The sequence below is a fragment of the Cydia pomonella genome, chromosome 1 (assembly GCF_033807575.1).
Source record: "Cydia pomonella isolate Wapato2018A chromosome 1, ilCydPomo1, whole genome shotgun sequence".
NCBI lineage: Eukaryota > Metazoa > Arthropoda > Insecta > Lepidoptera > Tortricidae > Cydia > Cydia pomonella.
Window position 1 is genome coordinate 15,391,244 of NC_084703.1, and position 19,232 is coordinate 15,410,475.

A 19,232-nucleotide genomic window follows, 5' to 3' on the forward strand; every position below is an offset into this window, starting at 1 on the left:
CCAACCCTCCCCGAGTATCTTAATAAGCGAAGCGGCGGGCCGAAGGCCCGACGCTGAGCTTCGAAACCCAGCGAAGGCCGAAGGCCGAGCTCCGCGTAGGGCCGAAGGCCCGGAGCGTCCCATTGGATCGCCCAAGCACGCGAGGCCGAAGGCCGAGCTGCGAGAGTGCGGCCCAAAGCGGAAGTACAAGCGCATTACCTTTCCCCTTTGGAAAACAAATATTCTTTATACTAAAAATAACGGGAAAAGTGCATTTATTGAGCGAACCGGTTACAAGTTAACTGTCTTAATAAGCGAAGCGGCGGGCCGAAGGCCCGACGCTGAGCTTCGAAACCCAGCGAAGGCCGAAGGCCGAGCTCCGCGTAGGGCCGAAGGCCCGGAGCGTCCCATTGGACCGCCCAAGCACGCGAGGCCGAAGGCCGAGCTGCGAGAGTGCGGCCCAAATCGGAAGTACAACCGCATTACTTTTCCCCTTTGGAAAACAAATATTCTTTATACTAAAAATAACGGGAAAAGTGCATTTATAGAGCGAACCGGTTACAAGTTAACTGTCTTAATAAGCGAAGCGGCGGGCCGAAGGCCCGACGCTGAGCTTCGAAACCCAGCGAAGGCCGAAGGCCGAGCTCCGCGTAGGGCCGAAGGCCCGGAGCGTCCCATTGGATCGCCCAAGCACGCGAGGCCGAAGGCCGAGCTGCGGGAGTCATTCCTTGCAAGCAAAAGTACAACTGCTTTACAATTTCCCTTTGGAAAACACAAACTTTTACACCTAAACAACAGCAACAACAACAAACACTACAACAACAACATATACAACAACATTAATAACAACATACGCGAGGCCGAGTGCATGCTCGCACGCGCAGCAAAAGTACAACTGCACCACTTCTTCCCTTTGGAAAACAAACTTTTTCACTCAAACAACGACACCTACAACAACAACTCATCAACAACAACATTAACAACAACACTAACAACAACACAAACAACAAACTACACGACTACCGCGGGGCCCTCGGGCCCCGCGCACCAAGCAAAACTCTAGTTTTCATCATATAATTCCATGTTATTTGAAAATCGGAACTTTCAGCCCCGGCCTCCCCTACTCATAGCGAGAATGCTGAAACAGAGAGTCCGATTTCCGATACCCGTTCCTGAGAACTTATTGTACCTACCTACTGTCTCGAGTAAAAATAACTCTATATGCCGACGTTGACGCTACTGGTCCGACTCTAGGAGGATTTTTTGAAGATACATATTCCTTTTTTTGTTAAATGATTGTAGCTTTAATTCTTAATCTTATTTTGTTAAACAAGTTTAAGTAAATTTTTCCATATTTTCTCATCGTCTAAACCTTCTCTGGTTTTCCACGAATGTTTCAATACCAAAGTTAGCCAAATCTGTCTAGTCTTACGGAAGTTATGCGATCACATACATTTTGGCAATTCATTTTTATTTATATAGATTTATATTCGACATAAGCAAAAATAATATTTAAGTTCGTTTTATTCTATTCATACCTACCAAACTGACGTAATGTCTCTATTAACTAATGACAGGAAAGGAAACCCAAAACATTTTCGGGCACAATTTTATTTAGACACGGAGTAGGAGGAAACTAACTGAATAATTTACAAACAATCCAAGTAATCAACATCCACTAGGTATTTCCTCTATTTTTTATTTGTTCTTGGTTAGATGTTATAGCAACGTTCCGGGTCGCGATAAATATTAATTTATATATACATATTTCTCCAAACCTCAAACAGATAGGTAGGTAGATATTCGTAAATCCTAACTAATCCTAAGCCACAAACCCTTCACAACCAAAAATATAACAATATGTACTAACTAATAGGCACTAATGCCTTTACGTCCCATACGTACGTAGATTAGTGATTCTCAACCGCTCGTATGCAGCGTCCACTCAGCTCCTGGTAATTAAATGATTTAATTAAAATTGAAGGAAATGAACTTGATAATCTCCATATACTTACTTACCTAAAGTCCAGTCGAATAATCTACCTACCACTCGCTAAAGTACGGACGCTAATTACGAAGAATTTCGTACATTGACCCGCGTGTTCCTATTTCTATCGCAAGCGCATAATTATACTGCTGTCCCAATCGCGCGTGCGTTAGAGATAACAACAAGCAGGTCAGTGTACGAAATTATTCGTGCTTATCGTCCGAACTTTACTATTTACATTAAGTATAGGTATATCACGATGTAAGGAAAATAAAACTCTAGTTCTGCGAAAAGTTAGCGGTTTCATATTCAACATATAGGTTGTAATTTAAAGCCAATACATGGTGTCAAGACATTGTAACACAAGCACACGACTGTCACGTATGAGTAAGCTGTTTGTAAGGTACCTACACTTATTTATATATCCAATATTATCAGTACGGGATATGAATGCAAGTAGAAAGTACAATTTGTATTTGTTCTTAGTCAGGTCATAAATTCTGTCACTGAGGTTGACGAATAAAATGTAATACAAAACATTTAATAATTAATCTTGTTTTCTGTTTTGTACTAGTCAAAACATTTTATAATTTGTCTTAAATTAAGGTCGCGATTTTATTTATAATTTATTCACTTTAGGATTGTCGTTAGGCGCGAATATGCGGCTGGAGTTTGAAAAATTATACCGTAAAACCCCGTCTGTATATAATGAATTTTTGAGGTCTAAATGGTAATGAAATTATCTGTGTCGGACTGTTATGGTTTTTAGGCTAATTGATGTCAGTTTTGAATACCAGCTTCTCTTTGCAGCCTAGTAAATTAGGCCGTTTTTGCGAATATTTGAAGTGCACTAGCGCCTTAAGAAACAATATTATAAAAAAAAGCAAAACAGTCCGATACAGATATTAATAAGAATAATCTGTGTTGAAAAAATCATTGCTCTATAGCTTCAAAAACCACGGAGGATACAGTCGAGATGTTTGTATGGAGAAATGACCACTCCTGTTGCATCTTAACGCCGTTTATTTTCTTAACGTAACAAGTACAGTAAAATAATAGATTAAGAACCATAGTTATCACAAGTATAGAATACATTGCTAAAATGATGAATGATTGAGTTATAAAGCAATTTAAAAAAGTGGGGTATCTATCCTGGAATTACCCTATCACGCCGAATACGCCGCCGCCATAACTTTGTTTATCCATAAACACCTTTGTGGCAGATTACCTAACCTAAGTGATAGGTTCTAGCGTTTAGTTATAGGCTTGGTTTACATACCTACTCCTCACATAAACGGCAGAACGTCTTCCTTGGATCCGGCCTCGTCGCACACGCACTTCATCTTGCGGCGCTCGGCGCGGTCGACGGCGGCGCCGGCGGTGTTATTCATCTCCCACCAGATCGCGCCGCCCAGCACGTTGCGGAAGTATGGTGGTACGCTGCCCTCGCGCAGCAGGTGCCTGGACGCAGAAGGATTTAGATGAGTAGGAGTAGGAATCAGTGCGCTTCCTACCTTTACAGTTGCCAGTGCCAGTTGCACCAACCACAATTTAGCAGTGAACTATGAATCTTTCCATACGGTAGAATTTACCAAATTATCGGTTACAGACGGTTTGGTCTGGGCTTGGTGCAGCTAACACCGTTCACCTTTAAATAGTTCGTAAAATTGCAATGGGAAGAGTTCACGGCTGAGTGGCGTTGACAAGTCCGTCAACTGTGGTTGGTGCAACTGGGTCGAAGTAAATGCGCAACTCTAACTATTAGTGGACACCTACAATAGGGGTGACAAACACTGAGTCGTTACAGTTAGTTAAGTACAATTTATGTACGACCACTATTATCTACTTAGCGACGGATTGTAAATAAACTTGCAACCGTCCCTGATATGACGACCACGCCACGACCACGACCACTGAAAGACACGACCACGTGACGACAAAGAAAGAAGAGATTATTTAAATTTCGTCGTAATTTATGTAAGTGCACTCCAGCATTCGTTTTAGTAAGTAACAAAGAAGAGAAGACGTTTATGTTTTTAAAATAACTTTAATTTTTCGTGTAGGTACTGGTTGTACTATGCTCCGGCACTTAAGAGGATCAGGGCACGTAATCGCTTTCCCTTAGATACAAACATAGTCGGGTCTGTTTTTCATTGTCTTGTTTTTTGCCCCCAAAAAATGTGACGGAGTGGAGCTTTAAGTACCTACCTAGGTATGAGATGAAATTTTGTTTTTAATTTTTCTCATGTAAAATTTAATCTACAGCTAGAAAGACATACAATAGCACTCGAATTATTTTATTTATGTGACAGAGTAGTCCGAAACAAGGCAACGAAATAATTTTGTCCCAGTTCCCATTTTCCTCTCTGTACGTTACGTTAGTGACATACTTCGTTAATATGGTGAAACGGTCGTCCACTATCGTCTTAAGCGGTTCACGCACAAGCTAGACATATATGGATAGATACATAGCTACAACTTTCATGGATCCACGTCTCTCATATCACAGCCCAGAACTCCCAGAGTGCATAGGTAATTAATATCAAATGTACCAATACACTATGACGTATCGGCTTAGATATTTTCCTATCGGATTTCATATCCGAGGCCCCCGAGGATATACACTGTGTTTTTTTTGATTTGCGTTAATTTCGAGGGTGCATTCCTGAGCTTAAATTAAGTAACTTTCTCAAAGACACCGATATTCTAATTAACTCCATTTTGGAGATAATCAATCATTAATTTTTATCTTATAAGGCCCTTACGAGCATGTACACTTGCCTTAGGGCCTGTTTACTTATTGATTAGTGTTTAGTGCGAGTTCATACATATGCTACTAAACGTAAGTACTATCTCGGACGATCGACGTTCGAAATGACATTGACATGTCACAGTTTTCAATTGTTTGGTTAAGTTAAATGTAATGCCCGTGTTACAACAACGCTATATGCAACATTTAGTTACTTTTTATAAAAATGAAAATAGTAAAAAAAAGCAAAAAAAAAAGTTTTTTTTTGAAAATTAACTATGCCATTTAGTTTCCTTAAACGTACTTACCGATACCCCGAAGTTAACGAAATTCAATAAAAACACGGTGTATAAGATGCTAACAAATTAGTTACAGATATTTTTACAGCTGATAATACTCGGGTCCTTAATTATGGAACATTATAGGTCTAATGATGTTTTTTTTTCGAGAAAATTGGGAACAAATTTGCTACGTAAAAACAAAGAGCATATAATCACTACGTTCGTAAAAACACCCTTCTAATAGTAATGACATAATTAAATGAGACCTCATTGAACAGATTTTAGAACCTCTTTTAATACCTAACTCTTAACTGGCCACTGCACGTTGATTAATAATTTATTATTTTGTACGGTAAATGAAAACAAATATATGAAAAGTTTTCTAAATTTATACCTAATTAAAGTTTTGTTATAATTCGGGTTGCCATAATTATTCGGAACGGATACGGGGGTAGTAATGGCGATACGGGAAAGGGGGGCGGTGATTGGGCAGAGATGATTGCAATTATTGCTATGCGTATCCTATCCTAGTGGGATTGATATACGGGACAAAAACGGGATGAGTAAAAATACGGGACGCGATACTTGATAACGGTGGCAGTCCCGTATATACGGGACGAATGGCAACCCTAGTTATGATTTAAATTACCATCTCATAAAATATCCGCGGTAACTTATTTGTTAGCTCTTATATGTTTAAGGCTAATAATTACCTATATAACCAAACAACAAACCGTCCAGATGTTAGACATATTTTATATCGGGAAAATGAGTAATTAATAGTTACCTATCCAATTTTATATGATGACGGATCTGCTGTTGTGCTGTCCTCAACTACTCAGAATGCAAAATCTCCACTTGGAAAGATTTGGGAGACCTCATCTTTTTTTATCTAGAAATGTTTCATTTCCTAACTGAAAATTTGCTTAGTTAGTGTGCTGTAAAATTTTCATGAAATTTATCTCAACTTACAACTGACTACAGTCGGCGCCGGCTGATGCCTTTTCGTCTCTAGAACTCTGGCTAGACACTGAATATTAATCTGCGTAGAATTGATTTGCTTACAAATAGAATTGTTCTTCTTTGTATTCTTCTTCGCGGCGGCGCCAGTAACGTTTCAAGTTCGGGCTCATTTCTGCCACCAGTGCTTCTTGAACCAAACTCTCACGTTCCGCTTCGAATTTCTTCACGGAATCAGCCACATCTAAAGCCCAACAGTATAATTTTAATCGCGTTAACTACACTAAATACCTATGTGTACAAAACGCGAGAGTTTAAAGTGTTATTAAAATTAATTGTACATTATGGTGCTACTTTACCGCACTAGTGCGAAAATTAGCATATTACGTTACTGTGTCGAACATTTAAAGGGCCATAATATGTACTGTAAAACGTTGTACGATACATGTGCGAATAGGTAATTTGCAACTCGTGTCGATTTAAATTTCGGTCGTGTTTTAATTTATATCCACTCGTTACGAATTTCCTATTTTTCGCACTTGTATCGTAAATAACTATTATAGTATTTACGATACATCAAAATTTTAGACAATGAAGAACTCTGCACTTACTTGCATAAAAATACAGTTTACTCATTAATTTAGTTTTATATATTTATAACTACCTCGTATATTTTTTTCTGTTAGGCAGCAAAGAATTTTTTGTTGGTTTGGCACCGCCTTCAAAAACTAAGGAATTACCAGGATGGTTATTATTTTTATTATTATTAGGTATTGATTACTTTTTGGCAGAAAATTGCTTTACGACGGGATAGGGACTAGACACGTGCACAAGGATAGGGGTGGGGTATATACAAATTATTTTGAAATTAAGTTATTTTAGTTTTGCTTTTTTTCATTTTTTTTATATTTTATATTTTATTTTATTTTTACTTTTTAGGGTTCCGTTTGGGTACGGGACCCTATTACTGAGACTTCGCTGTCCGTCCGTCCGTCCGTCTGTCACCAGGCTGTATCTCATGAACCGTGATAGCTGAAATTTTCACAGATGATGTATTTCTGTTGCCGCTATAACAACAGATACTAAAAACAGAATAAAATAAATATTTAAGGGGGGCTCCCATACAACAAACATAATTTTTTTGCCGTTTTTGTAAATAATGGTACGGAACCCTTCGTGCGCGAGTCCGACTAGCAATGCCCGGTTTTTAGTAATAATGCTATCGATGATAATGAGGATAATAAAAGTACTTCATTTAGTTTACGTTTTTTTTTTCTATAAAAAAATATATTTTAGTGATAGGTACTTCATTTATTTTACGTTTTGAGTTTGTTTATAGTTAGGTTCTACCTTGGACTAATAATATCTTTACTCTATGGGTTCTACATTTAGTTTTGGGTTATTACTAGTGTTAGCACGTTAGACGTTTCACTGCTAAATGATTTGTAAATAGTTATTAGGTTTAGATATAATGTTTCGTCGTATTATTGTTACTAAGATTTAGTTTGCCTAGGGTTATAATTATGAATATATAGAACCAGGCGTTTGCCCGCGACTTCGGCTGCGTAGAATTTGTAAATTTCACCGCCTAAAGTGATGACTACCTAATTGGTCAAAAATGCTTAAACATTATTTATTTCTTACAAAAAGCTAAATGATAAAAGTCGTAAGAAATTATTGATTCCCTTTATAAACGTCCACCTCCATTTTACACTCTTACGTGATAATTTCGGGGATGAAAACGATTATATGACCTTTCCCACAACTCAAACTATATTATCAATATCAAATTTCATCGTTTATTGATTCGCCACACCAAACTTACACCCAAAATGTACACTCCCTTAATGGATTATTTCTGGGATAAAAACTATCTTTTACGCCACTCCCAGTCGCACTCCTAGTTGAAGTTGATTACATGAATATAGATTTAAAACCTAAAACAATGTCTAGTCTATTAAATAAGGTCGTTTAAGGTGTTTTCAGAAAGAAAAATATTACGACAGCAGCGCCATCTACCGGGTCCAATGGTGTTTCCAAACCATCTAGGAACTCATTGCACTTATACAAATATACAAACAAAATTTCATCTAAAATCGGTTTCAGCAAATCAAATTTGGCGTTGTACCGATAGCAGCGCCACCTATCGGGTCCAATTGTTTTTTTAAACCATCCATATACACTAAAACCTTCTCTAGAATATAACAAACACTTTTCTGAAAACCGCATCAAAATTGGTTCAGCCAATCGCGAGATAATCGCGGACAAACATACATACATACATACCAACATACGGGTCAAACTGAGAACCTTCTTTTTTTTAAGGACATGATATTCATTAAAAATATAGATTTTGCTGTCTATTCTATTTTGCATTAATGATGATTTTGTTTGGTTACTGTAACTTGCATAGTTTTATCTTATATGACGCTTTAATAGGTACCCTGATGTTTTACCATTATCCAAATAAGATCGAAAACTAAGCATATATGTAGTGTTCTTAGTCCCTGCCAGTACACCATCTGAAAGAATGAGCAAATCCCTCGTGGGGGCCACTCTTGTTCGGTTAACCTGCTAGACACTTTCTTAAGAGTATCTAATACCTATTTACAGATTCTCTGTCTAAGCTACTCTTTAAGAAACGTCATGTTTTTTGTTATTCTGTACCTTCTTCCTGTTCCGTTTCTTCGAAGAAATCCTTCTGCGGCACGGGTCTAGTAGTGATGTCGGGTTTGGCGTTGTTCGCTACCGCTGCATCCAGCCTCGCTTTCAGCTCCGCGTATACTCTAGCAGCATATCAAAGTAGGTAAGTCATTTAAATAAAAGCTAACTAAAATCAGGATGATAAATAAAACCTAGGGTGACTGATATAGTTATTAGCCACTACATAGTAATTAGCCACTCTTTACAATAAGACAAGTAGAAAAAGCCTTAAAATTTGGCTCTTATAGAATTTATCAATAACCACGGGAGCATAGCGTAATAAAGTACACCCGCCATTCTGACTGTCAGGATGGCGGGTGTACTGATTTTTGGTGATAACTTTAAGTACCGTGAGGTACACTTTTTTTTAAAGGAGGTAAGTATTAAATAGTACAAATTAGGTATAAAAATATGGTATGCTTTTCAATTATTTTTATTTTGGTACACCCGCCATTCTGACTCTCACAACTAATTAATTAGGTGATTTCCTTTATTAATCAAAGGCAGCCGCTTTTAATTGTGGTATGTGTTTTAACTAAAACGAGTAATACCAAGGTATAATTATGTTACCATATAACCCGTTATTAGTGAAAACGCGTTTTCCCTATTTAAGTTTTCCGTAAGGGATATTTCAGTCAAAGCTAGTTTACGATTTCGCAAAGTGCCTTAGTGAAAACTAGTTTTGACTATCGCCTCAGTGAACACGCGTTTTAACTAGTTTTCCGTATCGCTACAGTGAAAACGCGTTTTCACTATAGTTAGTTTTACGAAAAGCCTGACTCGTATTATAATAGAATATGAAGGTACAAAAAAGGTACAAAAATTTGGCTTTTATAGAATTTATCAATAACCACGGGAACATAGCGTAATAAAGTACACCCACCATTCTGACTGTCAGGATGGCGGGTGTAATGTTTTTTGATGATAACTTTACGTACCGTGAGGTACATTTTTTTTTAATGGGGGTACTAAATAGTACAAATTAGGTACAAAAATATGGTATGCTTTTCAATTATTTTTATTTAGGTACACCCGCCATTCTGACTTTCACAATTAGTTAATAACACTTTTATAATATAAAGCAATCCGACTTACCCTACCGCAATACGCCGCCTAGCAATATACCGCGACCTAGTGCAATTGTGCAGAGGAGTTTTTGCTCTTAAGGTTAAACTTTTTTTTTAGACTATGAGTAATATTACAGTGTTGGGCAAATATCAATTCGAATAAGAATAAGAATAAAAACACAAACTTTATTCTTATTCCAACACAATGGAATAAGAATAAGTCCATCCCTTTTTACTTTAAAATAAGATAAAATAGAATAAATCATGCAATTTTTATTTTAAATGAAGACTCAAAGACGGAATAATTATTCCAGAAATGGACTTATTCTAAATAAGGCTTTAGTGCGTGGAATAACATGTTATTTAGAATTAAAATGAAGTTTGAAGTTGTTGTTAGGTCAATCTTGAGAGTCGATTTACTACCACTTCCTGACGTTGGATTCGGCTCAAATTTCGTTTACTTGAGTATCTGGTGGACTTGGTGGCTGTGCAATATTATGGTGCCATGAAGCTGGTCTGATGATGGAGCCAGAAGGTGGCCAAATGAACTCCTAAAGTAAACAAAATAAAGACACCGTGTTTCGGCTCATTAAGTGTCTTGGCAAACACTTTGATGTTTTATGGTTTTACTGAACACCTGCGACTGGCGGCTCTTCAAAAGATCTTTGAGCATGTTAATTTGCCGTTTAATAATATGTAGAAATGTTAAATAACAGGTATTTAAAAAGACCATGTAATAACACAGTAATAAAAGTTCGGTAGCAACAAGGACACTAAAAGCACCGAAGTTAATTTAGAAACATGAAAATATATCCAGTCAAATGTATTTTGCAGTAGCGGCGGCTCCATACAACCCGATTCCCATGGGTTTTACTAAAAATTTGCGTCCGTCCGTAGTCCATCCAAACTATACATACCTACTTTCATACTTTCAAATAAAAAAATCATGATATTAATTATGAATAAGAATAATTTATTTCCATTCGATTTCCTCACCGAAGAATTATTCAAGCGGAATTATCTAAAATAATTTTGACGAGAATAAAATCAACGTGATTTTATTCTTTCAAATTCTTATTCCAATCATGATTTTATTCTTGAATGCCCAACACTGCTGTGCGGTACGTACGAGTATGTACGCGAGAGCAAAGCAACGGCCTCGGCAGACGTAAGTAATATGTTCTCGCAGTTGGACTCCATGACCTGCCGGTATGCAGCACCGCCCGCAAAGCTCTACCTGTGTCCCAGCGCCTGCACGAGGTCGTGCACGTGGCGCTCGTTCTCCGAGCGCGAGTCGATCACCGGCACCCGCAAGATGTTCTCGCAGTCAGATTCCATGACACGTCTGTACTTCAGCACCGCCCGCAACAGTTCTCTAGCGCCCTTAAACTGCTCCCGATCACGTCCTTTCCATTGCTTCTCTAAAATTCTAAAAAAATAAGCAAAAACATAAAATTGTGTCCATCCGACTCTATCTCGGCACCTAAGCTAAGCTTATGAGGTCGCTCTACCGACACAACAAAGTAAAATCAAAAGTAAATCCAAGAAACGATTGTACTAAACCTCAATATGAATGCTCTTGGTAGCCTCGGCGTATGCCCTTCAAATGATTGAGGCTTGGGCTCGAAACGTTCGTACGGTCTCATCCAGTGGTAGAATCCTTTTCCACAGTCTTTCTTCAGATCTTTGTACCTTAAAGAACTGGCCTTACTGGACAGTTGAGAGTTCATAACCCATTTCTACAATAGAAAATTAAGATAATTCCAATATTATTTTAAATTACGTATCTATACCAACTATTATTCAAAAGAGACGCTAAGATGAAACGGGACTGGGTATGACGCGTTTATCATACAAGTATGCTGGATAACTTGTTAGGTAAAGGGAATCAACAAAGTGACATGATTTTGAGCATACCTGCCTACCTCATTAGAGGTCGCCGAGTCTGTGTAGGGACTGTGTGTACCACATTCAGCCAATCTAATTATGTCTGTATACCTACTTACAGTGCATGGATACATTTCCAGGTCCTGTCTTATATGCAGGAAATCTACTTTTATTGTATTTCCTCACATATTTGAGAAAAGAACCATGTATCTCGGTGGAAATAGGCATTTTCTGCCTCGAACCTTTTACCAGGCCTCGGTAATCCGCGCCTGGGCACTGGGCATCTCGTCAGAAATTGCCTTTCTTTCCAGCCCTAGGCAACAAGGTACCAATGGATCGTGTAATCGAAACAAAGGCCAAATGTACGCGAGACCGAAGCTTTCCTACGGGGCGCGTTCATGGGGGGCCAAAAGACTTCAGAAGAGCTGAGCTAGCTCGGACAAAAACAAATGGCTGTGTTTTAAAAAACAAGGCCAAAGGCTAAGCTTTGCATAGAGCTGATGACCCGGAACGTCGGATTCGAGCTTCCGTTCGAGGCTAAAGGCAAGGTTTGCGAGAGAAAAGCAAATTGCATCAATGGCCAAGTTGGAGTTACACTGAAGGCCGAGCTCCACACAAGTCTGAAGGCACGAAGCGTCCGATTGCGGCGCGCTTCCATGCCAGGCCGAAGACAGAGCTTGGAATTTAATTAATATGATTTCAACTCTCAAGCTGCTCGGTCTTTGGCCTCGCTTGAAAGCTCTGAACTTGCTGGTATTTTGACACTATTACGTAGAAAGGGCCTTTTAGTTTGCTAGGGCTTCGAAGCTCGCTCATCATCACACTTGCGGTCCATTGGCTCATAGAAAATCGCGCCTCTCTGAGACGCTCTGCGCCTTCAACTTCATGAGGAACTCTGCTTTTATTTTTTGCGGAGCCTAAGTATGCCTTCAGGTCTTTACCCCGTCGGATAGACACTTAGTCTTTGGGTCGTCCTAACTTTATCTGCATGCAGATCGGCCTCGAAATAGAATCTCCCCTACATGGCGCCCCAGCCACACAATACAACTTATGCATGTTGGCGTTGTAGTGCAACTTATCCGAACCCAAATCTCTTGACAGTCGGTTCTGCTTGCACCGTGGTCTGGTTTCGAGAGCTGAAATCACTCCCGCCCCGCCATTTTCCGCGTATTGCATGACGGCGCCAATTTTTTGTTTTACATTTGTCTTTTTGGCGCCCCACTCGTTCTACCCTAGATCGGGCCCTACTATTGATAAATACGATTAATTAGGTTAGGTCAAACCAATTAAAACCTCAGTTTCAGTGAGTGCCACCGGCGTCAGCATTGCAAGGAGACTGCGACGGTCGCCGAATGTATCGTACTCGTTGATAGAACACCAAGGTTGGAAACGACAAACTTTCATGTCTTCCTCCAGCTGAATTCGATTCACCAACTCGGAACAAGTCAAGTCACTGAAAATGCACATGTCACATTAAGTTTTGTAAAACAGTTTTGTAAAACGACGTTTTGTAAACATTAAACAAAGAATCACTCACCGTCGAAGAATAAAGAATCTCATTTCTTTTGCACTAAACATCTTTCTGCACTTTCCATGCACTACCGTGCTCGTATTTGATGGTACTCGATCATCTAATTTGAGCTCAGTCTCTTCCACGTGTACACCGGATGCTGGAGTTAGAGCTTGTGTATCCAGGGATGTGTTAAGTTGTGTATTTCTCTCATCCAACAATATAGCGCCTTCCTCGTTTACTACTATACTTTTACAAAAAGAATCTTCCATTTGTAACCAGCTTTCCGGAATTTTACGCAAAGAGGACATTTCACCTTGACATATATTAATTCTACATGTTGTTTTTGAATTGCACTCAGTACAACCCGAATAGTCAATTATTAAATCTTGGCCATTGAAAGTTGCAACCGTTACTGGATCTAAGTTGATCTCATACTGGTTATCAGTATTCAAAGTTACACTGGTATTATTAGGCGAGTTTACAGTAACATTTCCATTTGCTGTATTGACTGTGATAGATGTATATTTTTCGTGTTCAATGGTGTAGCAGCTTCGGACAGAAATATATCCGTCGGTCCTCTTTGCTTGTTTTCGCTCTGACATGGAGCTCTGATAACTTTGAAGTCGTGATAATCTGGAAATATGACTAGAACTACTTTTTGGTGAAACTGAGCATTTCGACTTTACTGATAAATTACCCGATTCCATTGTATCGAAGTAATAGGCTTCGTCTTCAGTCCATTCTGGATATATCTCTTGCTCTTCCACAATCAGTTTCGTTATAATCCTAGTACGATTAGGAAATGTTACTATCTGAACTCCGTCTTTGTTCAGTAAGATTTGCGTTCCATCCATTCTGCGAGAATACACCTCGCCTAAGCAATAATCTGTCGCAGTTCGTATAAGTAACTTTTCTATATCGTATGAACGATCTTCCACCCACAGTTGTCGAAGGCCAGTAGTTTCAATAATTTCAAATTCATCTATAAATAGTTCCAATTCCTGTACCGGCACAGTACTTGTTGTTACAGTGTCGGGTTCCAACTTTACATTTTTTGCCGTTTTTGGTGGTTTTTCAACTTGTTGCGCTTTAGTAGGCACTGGTGGTGGTGGTGGTAGATCATTTGGTAATCTTTTTCCATATTTTGTAATTTTTACGTACGTACCATCAGGACGGAAAACTTCTATGATACCAGAAATTTTGAAAATGATAACCTCACCTTTTAAGCTTATACATCTCATTTCCTCATCGAGTAGCGGCCCTGGCACTAAATAATGTTGCTTTATGTGAGACAGAGTAGAAGAATTATGTTCATGAACTGATTCAGTGATTAGTCCATTTGGCCAAGTAACACAAAGAGAATGGAATGTCTTCAGTTCGAACGAGGCGGCCATTTCAGTTTCAGAGGGAATTTTGGGTACAGGTTCCTTTGTTTTTAGCTGAACATTATCATGCGTTGACGATCCTGACGGTATTGGAATCGGATGATGATACAATTCTTTTTTGAAATTTAACGCTACTTGATCTTTACTAGATATCCTAAAAGATTCGCATGCATTCGTGGCTTCTGGTGAAACAGATTCTCCTAAAGATCTATGCACCCAAAATTCGTTAAAACCATTACCCGGGACTACGCTGAGAATAATATATTCTAGGTTCATTGGTATTATAAAACTATACCGACTAGATACGCGAGTCCCGTCTTTTGAATAAAAAGTACCATCTTTTCCAAATACTTCAACTCTCCTTTCACTTAGATCATAGCCATGAAATGGTTTGGTTGGAATTAAGATATCAGTGTTTGAATCATCAAGAGACATTGTAGGGGAGGAAACTGCTGCGGTCTTCGACTTTTTGCTACTTTTTGAATCACCGATCCTTGATGTTGGTATTGTCGACGCACCATCCCAATTTTTTTCACGCGTCGATGAAGATATTGTAGTTTGTTCTTCCGCTACCTCGTTTTCTAGAATTTCTTTGAATTTGAGAGAACCTTCAATTAGCATTTCCATATCCACGTCTTGATTCTCTACACAGGACTGTAAAGCTAGAGTGTCAACCGCTGCACACTGAGATTGAGAATCGTGAGTAAGTTTTTGCTCGTAAAGATTTTCTTCATTCTGAATCCAATCATAGCGTTCTTCTAAGACAAAATCAAAAAAATCTTGTAGACAGACAGGTGTTGGCAAATGACTTCGCCATTCTTCTCGAGCTATACCATCATGATCATGACTGTTAAAAAACATTAAATTGAAAGTATCAGTCACCTCACAATACTTATAATCCAGACAATTAAAATTTGTAAAAGCTTCGCGCAAAACTTGGAAAGCTCGTGTTTCAGAAAAATCCTCAAATACTTCGAAGTCGTCAATAATGTGATCGTTTGGTGCATTGTTTGCTATTTCAGAAGCAGAAACTAATTCACTTATATCCGGACATTCGAACAGAAATTCTATCTTCTGCTCTTCGGAGTCTATTGTACTTGGAACAAATGAACTATTTTCAATTTTAGTTATAGATGGAAAGGAATGACGGGTTGTGCTACTCGAAACTAATAAAGGCGAAATTTTAGGCAGTGGCTCAGCAAGCACGCTGCGTCGTAAATAAAGTTTCTTAAACTCTGATATTGTTATTGATGCCAGATGATCCTTTTTGAGCGAGCTTCTATTGTCATATAATTTCCTACACGCCAAAATGTGTAGTAGTCTGTTAAGTTCGGTAGTCTCTACGTCAGATCGATCAAAGCATGATAAGAGGACATTGACATGGAAGTTAAGTTTGGCTTCGAGTTCATCTTGTGGTCGTTCTTGTCCGTACCATAGTCGATTGATAGGCATTCCAAATAACATGGAAAAAATTATACTATCTAAATGAATGTTGCCGAGGTGAAATGTCTGACATTTTGCAAAATCTCCGAAGTTAATGACAATGGGGTCTTTACGATTTTCAGACTCTTCCCCATATGTTAAGCGGTAAGCCTTTTTATTTGAATCGGTTGCATTTAGGGCACTAAAAACGTCGTTGATTAGCGTTTCAGCTTTTTTCAACTTTATTTCTTCACTTGTAATTGGTTGTTGATTTAGCGTTAAACAATCTGAAAGAGACGTCGTACTAGTATCTTTACTCAATTGCTGTTTTATACAAACAGTTTCTAGTATACTATCTAAAACTGAGTATATGCTACAACATTCAAGAGGCAAACCGTCGATAAGCTTTTGGTAGTAATTTTCATAAACAACATCTTTAGGTTCGACGGGAATGTTAATAATATCCATATTTGTTAGGTAATGACTGCGCTGCCGAGTTAAATCTTGTATATCGTACATAAGGAAACACAATTCGTCATATATTTTGTCGACTTCGCCACTCAAATCATCTGCACTCCAGTAGGGAGGTGAAAAAATGACAAAAGCTGTGTTCTTGTAGTCATCTGCTGTGGCCTTGTCTATGCGCAATTGTTGTAAATCTTGCCAGAACCTCAGTGATTGCTCTATTAAGACATCTGTTTGACTTTGTCCTCTTTTTGTTGGCCGTGTCAAACTAGATGGAACGGGCTGCGATGTAAGATCTATTCTAATTTGAAAAATAGCAGTCAAAGGCACGCCGATTTTTATAAGACATCCTGCCAACTCCGGTTCCAGAAATCCTGATACAGCGACGTAAAGGTTGGGCCCGTCTATAGGGTAGTCGTCCACGTATACTTTGTCCCTCCACTCTTCTCCTCTGACTCTTAATAAAGTATTATACTTTTTGCCTTCCTCCGGTTCGTCAACAACCACCGGTACGGCTTCGCCTTTTTTACCTTTTCCTTGTGGTTGCGGCGGAGGTGAAGCCGGCTCCGAAGGAGGCACGCAAACCGTACCCCTGACTTCAACTCTGTCAATCATGGTTGCAGATTCTCTACGCATACCATCGCGCACGTGCAGTTGTTGTTTTTGAATAAACAAATACTCTTCTTTCATCTTTAGTATAAGATGCTTCACGACCAACGCTTGTATGTCTGGAGGAATATCCTTCTTCTCCTTTAAGTAGGCTTGGCCAACTTCAAATACACGGAGGCTTTCGTCTTTTACCTTTTTTTCACCACCTAGCTGATTAATCATAAACATTGTCTCTGATTTGCAAATATTCTTTATTACAAATCTCTTCTCCTCAGCAGCAAACACCTCAAATTTATTCAAATAAATACGATCTTGGTCGCTGCCAGCTACTTCCATCATAACTACTTGTACTGACCAGGAATCATCGTTAAGGGGAGTGTCTTCAATGTAGGCACGCCAAGAATCCTCTCTTACGGGCTCATTTTTCTTAGGCCCCATTTTGCATCAAGGCTCTCTCTTAATTCGTTAAGGTACTTTGCAATTCAATCACAATTCTATTACAGTATGTATAAGTTACTTTAAGTTCAAATATTTTTAGTAGTCAGTAGTGACATTTCACGCACAATAATATTATAAATCGTGCTGACATATTTATTTTTCAAATAGCTAGTATACCAACGCATTTTCAAAAAGTTTGTATGTGTAAAATATAAAGGCATTTAAAAAAGGTTTTTACTATAGAAAGGGCTAAGAAAGGGTTATTTACTTTCCTTTCTCATGCTTCCACTTTCAAGCGCGTCATTGTTGATGTTCTACAAGGTGTGCAAAAATTGATGAGTTTCTGCACTACAGCATTTTACATTCTAAGAAGGTTTCTTTTATTGGGGTTGTTTCCAATTTTTTGAAACGCTTGTATATACGTTCTATATTAACGTTGCCCTACAATTTAACTTTTACCCTAAAAACGGCTTTAAATATGTTAAATTAACAAAATATATTTTGACCCATGCTTTCGCGCCCAATACGCTCTTTGAAAATTGTATGACGTCACAGTTTACGGTTTGACACATAACTATGTACATACCAAAGAGTAAAGTAAGTATATAGGTACATACACACGTTGACACTAAAGCCGTAGCCATTTAGGTGGTGGGCAAGCTGTGTATGCGTGCGTGTGGGTTTTTAAGCAACGAATAAAATATGTTTTCTGTAATAATTGAGTTATTATATATCATAAAGTATTCATATTCATTATCCATTAGCATTTCTATGATGTTAATTTTTAGTGCAAATATCGAAGCTTCAATTAATTGCCCACCACCAAAATGGCTTCGGCTTGAGTATTAAATTTTGTACTGAGAACAGACAACAGGGGGCCTACCGCAAAAACCGAAAATCGTATATTGTGGGGATCTTTCTCTTTTAGTTAGGGGTCATCCATTAATTACATCACACGTTTGGGGGGAGGGAGGGGGTCAAGAAAATGTAACATGGTGTGACAAGGGGGAGGGGGGAGTTACAAACTTTGTGACGTCACTGTAACATCAACAGTAACCGATTTTTATTTTTTATTTTTTATTCGTTCTAAAGTTAAATAACGAGTTTTTGGAACGATAATTCGTTATATTCGTTTTATTTTCTTTCCTAATCGGTTTTGTATTATAAAATTACTCATATTTCTTTTATCAAAAGTATTTTGATAGCATAATATATTAATAATAGCTAATTCGAAAAATGTGACGTCACAGCAGGGGGGAGGGGTTTGACAAATGTGACCAAGTGTGACAAGGAGGGGGGGAGGGGTCAAAAAACCTAGAAATTCGTATGATGTAATTAATGGATGACCCCTATACTTTTACTCTTACTAAGACGTAATTAGAATGACAGAGAAAAATGCCCGCAATGACGAACTTCGATTTTCGCGGTGCCCAGTGTCAAACCGTGAGTTGTGACGTCATCAGAATCTTCAATGTCGTTTCGACTTGGGTCACGTGACGTGTGTTAAAAGATATTTTAAATTCAATATTTACAAAAATATGCTCATTAGAGGTCCACTAAAGTTTAACATGTTCTTATAATCCATAAGAAGTTATTGGAATACTATCTGCCCTAAGATTTGTAGATGGAAACAACCCTATTAACATTTGGTTTTTAATGGGTTGGACAGTTTTCATTCTGATGTTTAACTACCTACTCATTCCATAAATAACGATACTTTTTCTTAAATTGTTAATTGAAAATACCCTTAAGAAGTACTATGTAAGTTTATAACTACTTTTTTTTAA

At 38.3% G+C, this 19,232-nt stretch overlaps 1 protein-coding gene across 1 annotated transcript; it reads right to left on the reverse strand.

The window, feature by feature from the left end:
* Positions 1-1,574: 1,574 nt before the first annotated feature.
* On the reverse strand, positions 1,575-18,060 carry LOC133516466 (uncharacterized). Its single transcript, XM_061849428.1, has 8 exons — positions 13,151-18,060; positions 12,907-13,066; positions 11,290-11,465; positions 10,964-11,155; positions 8,624-8,742; positions 6,062-6,200; positions 3,246-3,427; positions 1,575-1,931 (listed from the first exon to the last, which is right to left on the reverse strand). Exons 1-7 carry the CDS (start codon positions 17,443-17,445, stop codon positions 3,253-3,255), a joined length of 5,256 nt encoding a protein of 1,751 aa, XP_061705412.1. The 5' UTR covers positions 17,446-18,060; the 3' UTR covers positions 1,575-1,931; positions 3,246-3,252.
* Between the last annotated feature and the right edge of the window lie 1,172 nt (positions 18,061-19,232).